We start from the raw sequence: 7437 nt of genomic DNA, 5'->3' as shown, positions 1-7437 counted from the left end.
ATGGTCTGAGATGATGCAAACTAAACCCAAAGATAGGGAAAGCAGCACATCACAGAAAACATTGTCAGATTATGACTCTCAATCCACTGGTAAAGGTAGAAGTGCAAGGAAAATGCTGTCATTCCTCTTGGAAGCTGTTGTAAAGTGGCACTCAGTGGATTGTGTTGTTCTGCCTGCTGCATTCCAGCTCATGTGGGGGCAGAGGGTTAATTTGAATCACCAATGTGATTATGTAGCTGTAGGAACTGGCTAAGAAGATGGGCCTCAAACCTCAACAGCCTGGCAGATTACAAAGAGAGAAAAATAGGCATCTCCAGAGAGGCAGAAGAATGGAAAGAAATTGCTTACAGGAGTACAAAGGCAGCTAATTAGAATGAAACAAGATAATAAGATAGGGAGAAATTTTGGCAGAGTGTATCAGAGAATAGTTCTTGTCAGTGAATCTATTAAGTAGAGGCAGAACCTCTCAAGGGCGGGTAGAGGGAGACCAGTTGGAACACATAAGTAGAGGATACAGAACATTAGAAACCATACAAGCATAAGGGAGAATTCCTCTGGAACTACATCTAGTCTGACAGTTCTTTATGAGCTAAGCTTTAATTAAGAGAGAAAAGTCACAGCCATGATTGTACTCCCTCACAGATCTTTTTCCTTTGGTTTTTTCCCTTAGTGTTATTATTATTGCTTTCCTACACAGCACCCAAGCTTTGGAAACATGGCTGAGATTTTACATGAGACTGAAACCACTTCGGACAGTACCGTACCCAGAGAAGAACAGGACAATGATGCCAGCATGGAGCAGTACCTGAGAAACAAAAACCTTGTTCTGGATTTCCTGCGCTCTGATCTGAACCCCCACCACCTCCAGTACCACTGGAACAAAGTTCATCTTCTGAAGAAGTGTTACTTTTACTTGAAGTTTGAGCCCAGACACGTGTGCGTGAGAGACCAGAACAATATGATGATTTTTGCTGACATCTTGCAAATAGCAAACCCCTGCCAACTACAGAAGATCAAGAAGGTGGGAAAAAAACAGACTGAAATCCAACTGGCACTTTTAACGGAGCTGTTGGAACAGTTGGAACGAGGTCGGGAGGAGCTGAGCCGTTACGTACAGATCTGTGACGTGGAAACTTTCCTCTCCCAGTGGGACTCGAATATAAAGAGAGTGCTCAAGCTTTCCATGTTTTTCAATAAGCTCATTTCCTTGGAAGAGCCAAGGAAGCTCCATGTCAAGCACAGTTTGGTGTCACAGATACATCTTGGAGGTGCCCTACATCCTCCCATCAGTTTTTCCCTCTATACGAAGAAGCCGCCGATTTTTGATCGGATAGAGTCGTTCGCATGCCAGACCTGGGCCCAGCTCAAGTGGTTCACTGAAAGTCAAGAGTCGCACCTGGAACGATGGCAGCTGGAGATCAAGCTGGTGACAGACGACACTCAGACAGAACCAGGATACGGTCGGACCCAGGAAGTCATCTCCAACCCGTGTGTAATCAACCACCTGCTGCCTGGCAGGTTGTACGAGTTCAAAGTGAGGAGATCCGACACTCACACGCTCGTCTACTCGCAGTGGCACGACTGCATTATATTGAAGACAAAAACTCACCCTGCTGAAGACGCCAAGGAAGCCCCCAACCGCAGCCTGGTGAGGCGGCTCACGAGACCGACTCCCTCAGTTTAATGGTTTAATGAAAAAGATGAGTAAGAGTAATTAAAAATAAATAAATTGTTTAAACAGTTTGCTTAAAATCAAGCTCGTTCTGTTTTCAATGGCAATCATTTTGGGTGTCTTCCCAAAATCTTTCCAGGTTAGCAGTGACTCATTTGAAATTTCTCACAAAAAATAACATCTTTAGGCAGCACTTGGGAGTCAACAATTTTGTCCCACTGCCAGAGGCAATAGGTGGGAGCAGCCAGAACCAGGAAGTCTTGCAGGACATCTCTGAAGCAGAGCACGGGAGACAGAAGCATCTTTACCATCCAGTGCTTTCTATCCACTGAAGGATGCTCAGTGTCAGCTTCTTCCAATGATGATTTGGGGTTTTACTGTCCTTCCTCCAAAATACCTGAATGGAACTCTTAAGCTCTTCAAATCACTCACCCAGACTTATGTCCATCACTGGTTTCTCTCACCCTCTACACCTTGTGCCATATAGGTACCTAAGCACAACTTCACCCCCCTATAGTGCATGAAAAGATCACTTAATTTAAAAAAAAAAATCAACAAACAAACCCAACAATAAATAACTCCCAAGCCTCCCAACAAACAGAGAAGGAACATCAATATGTAAAAAATTATTTTTCTGCCAAAAACCTGCAGTTAATGTTAATTTTCTTTTTTACCATTTGGTTCAGTCCAAACAAAGCTGTCCCCAGACAAATTCTAGTCAAACCATCACATAAACAGACCTTTTAGTAGTAAAATTTATTATTTAAATAAATTCAATAATTTTTACAATTATGGCTTAAATATCAAAAAAGGAATGTTGAGATTCATTCTTATGAACAGTCAAAGCAGATAAAAATATTTGTATCCAAAAGGTCATTTGAGGTTTGCTGCGACTCACAGACATACAAAAGATAAAAACCTGCCCCATTTCAAGTTCCTTAATTCAGACTTCATGACACTTGACATTTCATTTCTATTTTTAAAAACTCCAACAATTTATTGCAGTATATTGATTGTCCTACACAGATCTGTCCAAATCCTCAAAAGCAGTCCAGCTGGGCCTGATGCTGGGCTCACCACTGGCTGCCTGCACAGGTTCCCCTTGTTCAATTTGTGCTCAAGCTCTAGCTAGGGCTGAGGAAATTAAGTTAATGCTGTTGGATGAATTGACATTTGTGTCCTGCAGCCATGTGCTTTTGTCATTGACTGTGGAGAACACAGAGCCTGTGACTGGACAGATGCCCTGGGCACCACACTGTAGGGTGTTCCTACTGAGATTACCAAAAGTTTGGTATTTTAAGAATATTCTTCAAACATAAGATTCTTCCAAAAGTAAATTCAAAACTCTGCATGCAAATGAAACCAGGCTAATTTGAACTTTTTTTCCCTCTATTGATTTCTATGATTCTCTCCATGAGCATAAGGACAAGAACATGATACTCAGCCGTCACTACCGTCTATAAAAAGTTTAATTGCACTTTCTGCTATCCCTGACTATTGCATGACCAGCTTTCCAGGAACCTGATGACAGCACCAGCAGCCCAAGGGCCCAGCCTGGCTGTAACTGCTGCTTGGGTGCATTTCCTAATCACCAGTAATAAAATACATCCTCAGAGGAAAAAAAAATTAACATGTATATTGTCTTGCAACGCTGAGGTGACTAAGCAAAACATTTCATTCTACCTCCATGGGGTAGAAACAAAAAATTTTTTCCTACTAAGGGCAAAAGGAGTTGCTTTATGAGGACTCTCTCCTGGCCAAACCCCCTCCAAGAGTACTGACTAAACCACTACATCTGGGATGAGTCTCTTTGTTTGTGTTATATGTATGAAAAAACCCAGGAGAGAAACTCTTCATTTACAGGAGATCATGAGAATGAGACCCACTGGTTCTAAAGGAACCCAGGTGGCTTTGTTAAATGAAGCTGGCACTGTGTTAAAGTAGTTATTCCAACAATTCCAGCATTTTTGCAATTCTCCATAGCATCTCAGAGCTCAATGATTGCATTTCAGTAGACCACAGAATGATCCCCAGACAATCTTATTTTAGAATTGCAATAATAGTTGCTAATCAGGCTGGTGCAGAATCTTTTAAGATCACAGGCAGGATGATTTCAAAGAGGAACAATGAATTTTACACCTTACCAGCTTTTACCAAGCATCTTTAGAACCAGCAGGGGATACTTCCTTTGGGTTTTTATCCTTCATGGAATTGCCAGCCATATGCCCACTATTATGATTCAGTAGGACAAGAGCAAGCCTATGTGGTCTTTGGCATACAGCTCAAACTCCCCACAGGCTGACTGCAGGAAGGTAGTTTAAACTAGGAAGAGAACAAGGAAACCTCTCCATAGGTTCTGGAGTCAAGTCTGACACAGAGTCATGAGAAGAAACACAGCATTAAATAGAGACTTTTCCAGACACAATGCTTTCCTATTGCCATTTCTCCACACAGGGAAGAGCCACACTGGATTTCAGTTGCAAACAGGATAAAATTCCTCCTGCCATAGTGCTGTGACATCACAGGGATCCACGCCACAAGGAGAACCTGTGTGATTGCATCTCAGCTCCATCCCACATAAACATCTAAGGACAGCCAAGCATGTGGTTTGGGGAGAGCCGAGGCAGGCACTTAATACATTCAGAATTGAAATGAGATAAAAGACACCCTCCCTCAAAACTGCCATACTTCCAAAAGCAGCTCCATGATTCTCAAAGGGCACCATTCACCACAATACATCTCTACCAACCACATGTCACTGGATTAAAGCACCTCTCTGGTGAACCACAGCTTCCAGCTCACAGAAGTTTGGCTACAGAAAATATAAAAATACATTATACACATACACTCCTTCACTGCTCTTAAAAACTCAGGCCATAAGGCTGTGAAACAAATTCACAGAGTTAAAAGTTAATAAATTAAAAGCAGCTTTTAAAAAAGGGGGGTAGGAAAGGGAGGGGGGGATCAACAGGAGATTTCAAATAAAATTCTGAACAGTTTAAAATAGGCTGACAAATCCCAACGTTTTCTGGTAGGAGAGATGCCCGCTTTTCATTGCCTTTATGCTGGTGAGGACAATCTCCTTTGTACAAAGAACACATAAATCTATTTACAAAATCACCTTGGCCTTGCCATTGCGATATTTACACGCTCAGAGAACAACATTTTGGCTAGACAAAGAGTGGTGCATGCATCTCTTGCTGCTTTCTTCCTTCACTTAAAAAAAAAAAAAGTAAAAAATTAGAAGTCTTAAAAATCTCCTGTCCTTGGATTTAAAATGAGAGGCAGTACTCAGAAGCTTTGGTCCTCCATGGCAAACAGCAGCTTGCTGCCCTGCTCCGCTGCATGCAGTCGTTCCACCCCGATGAATGGACTGAGCATTTGATCCCCAAAGTGCAACCCCGACAGCTGGAGTAAATATTTGGTCCCCACAAACTGCAGCTGCAGTGGCAGGTAGGATGAAGGTTCTGCTGAGCAACTTACAGTTACAAAAATAGTATCATCATCAGTAAAGTCACATGCCCATCATCTATCTCCAAAGCTTTTTTGGTTTGCTAGAACTGAAAGTTCCTGCCCAAGATTGCACTGATTAAAAACACCTCAAGGTGCTGAAGCAGACGCTGAAGCTGAGTTGTCACGGTGCAGGGAGCTCCCAGATCCCCACTGCATTTGGCTCCATAAGGTCATTGAATAATGGAAAGATTTGGTCCTTCCCAAGGCACACATAACGCAGTTCAGGCAGAGAGGGCCCACCCTCACCGGCGGACGGCTGGGGTCCTCCTGACACGAATTTCCTGGGCTGTAACGCAGCTGTTGTGGTGGTAGTAATGCTGGATCAGTCTCCTCCACAAAGGGTTGCACTCCAGGAGGTACCGGTTCCCTGTGATGGGGACAGCAGGTTAGTGGCTAGAAGAGGCTTGGCTGATACTATTTTTGTCTATGACCTCTATCTAAGGGGCCTGGGCCACTTGCAGGGACATATCTGTGAAATCCCAGCTCCATTTTCCATTCTGTCATATCTATGAGCAGCCTCCCTACATATCACAGCCTACATCTGCATGATTAGGAGAAAAATGAGCAGCCAGATTTTTGTTAGGACAGACCTCTAGCATGAAAGCAGCAGGTCCAAAACAAAAGGTGAGAAAAACTAAATATACTTTCTGTGTTCAAGCTGAGAATGAGCCCTGCTTTGCCCAGATTGCCCAGTTTCAAAACCCCAGACTAAAGGGCAGAAGAATAAAGCAAGACCACTTGTACTAATTTGCATCACCACCACTTTATCTGAGAATCCTACTCCCCTAAAGGCTTGTGCATGGCTCAAGGATACCCACCTATGATGCAGAGTCCTTCCTGAGCTCTTGTGATGCCAACATTGATCTGGTTTGGGTCGGTAATAAAACCCAGGTATTTCTTCTGCCAGCTCTTTGTGGGCTTCCTGTCGATCTCAGACCGGGGGCAGGAGCGTACAGTTGACAGGATCACATATCTCCATTCACTTCCTAGAAAGTGGAAGCAAACCAGATTTTCTTAGAAGAGAGCATCTGGCCATTTCTCTACCCCACAGGACACTAATTTCTCTACTGCCACCCTCTGGGTTTCTCCAGCTTTGGAAGTCTTTGGACTCCTGGTCATTGCTGTCCAAAGAGAATAAATGTCTTCTGGCAGTTCTCTAATACCCTTCTCAGATATAGAAGCACAGAATCACAGAATGGTTTTGTTTAGAAGGGACATCTGTGTTCCAACTTCCCTGACACAGGCAGGGAACCTTTCACTAGAAATCTTCCACTAGACATCCTCCACCTTCCTGCCTTCAGCAGCCTCACCCTGCTCAAGCACTCCAGAGGTTTCCAAAGGATTTATTATAATCACAAATCACCCAGAAGTCTTCCCTGGCTCAAATGACCCTGGGGTAGGGTTTCCTCGAATACTGTATCTGTGAGCAGCTCCTCAGGAAGGCAGGAAGAACAGACCCAACCCTCCCCCTCCTGTGCTCTCACCTTGACTTTTCATGATGGTGCAGACGGTCACCCCGCGGATGCCCTCCCTCTGTAGGCTCTTGTTGATCTCGGACACCTGGGCGCTGTAGGGGCTCAGGATGGCGATGCTCTCCGGCCGGATGGTGCCATCTAGTGTCAGCTGCTTGGCTATCCTCACCTGGAGACACCAGCGTCCTGCTCACCGGGGAGCGGGGCCGGAGGGAAGAGCCCCCCAGCACCCCTCCCCAGGCCAGTGACGGTGCCTGCCTTGGGATCACCCTTACACCTGCCTCTGCCCAGGGGCGTCCTGGTGTGCTCCAGACCCGGGAGGCACCAGGCAGACACTGCTGATCTTTATCTTTTTATCATCCCTCCACAATTCCAGCACAATGCCCTCCCTTCTATATCCCCAGCAATTCCCCAGGACCCTGCTCACCACTTGTGCCACTTCCTCCAGGTTGGCTTTGGAGTTCTCGTTTCCCTCTTCAGTAGAAACCATGAGGGAGTTCTCCTTTCCTTCCACATGCCCAAAGATGATGGGGCAGCAGTCATTTTCTCTGTGGTGGAGAGCACTGGGTTTCCGAGTAAGCTGAGGACACGTTCTCAGCCGCCTTTCATAGAATTCTTGGGATGGGAACTCACAGATGCTCTTGTGCTGGCAGAGAAAAGGGGAGAAACTGAGGTGAACAAACCCAAGGGAACTTCTCAGCCTACAGCACCTTTTTGGGCAGGCTTCACCACAATGCCATTCTGCTGGAACTGGCACTGGCATATTCCTAGATATAATCC

The 7437-nt window shown here is 44.9% G+C and overlaps 2 protein-coding genes across 2 annotated transcripts in view; one reads left to right on the top strand and one right to left on the bottom strand.

Moving 5' to 3' along the window:
* Positions 1 to 715: 715 nt before the first annotated feature.
* Positions 716 to 1684, top strand: FNDC11 (fibronectin type III domain containing 11; the record flags this gene model as incomplete). The annotated part of the gene is made up of 1 exon (XM_083873180.1): positions 716 to 1684. The coding sequence occupies one exon, from the start codon at positions 716 to 718 to the stop codon at positions 1682 to 1684; it is 969 nt and encodes a 322-aa protein (XP_083729306.1).
* Positions 1685 to 1801: 117 nt separating this feature from the next.
* HELZ2 (helicase with zinc finger 2) overlaps positions 1802 to 7437 on the bottom strand; it is a 30711-nt gene continuing 25075 nt past the window's right edge. Inside the window, exons 17-20 of the mRNA XM_083873235.1 lie at positions 7085 to 7303; positions 6670 to 6826; positions 6004 to 6171; positions 1802 to 5552 (exon numbers count right to left, since the gene is read on the bottom strand). Coding sequence (XP_083729361.1) covers positions 5428 to 5552; positions 6004 to 6171; positions 6670 to 6826; positions 7085 to 7303 — 669 coding nt within the window. The 3' untranslated portion in view covers positions 1802 to 5427. The remainder of the gene's footprint in view (positions 5553 to 6003; positions 6172 to 6669; positions 6827 to 7084; positions 7304 to 7437) is intronic.

Source organism: Zosterops lateralis (assembly GCF_965231275.1).
Source record: "Zosterops lateralis genome assembly, chromosome: 16".
Taxonomy (NCBI): Eukaryota; Metazoa; Chordata; class Aves; order Passeriformes; family Zosteropidae; genus Zosterops; species Zosterops lateralis.
The sequence above is the reverse complement of the archived record's forward strand: the minus strand, read 5'-3'. Positions and strand labels throughout refer to the sequence as shown.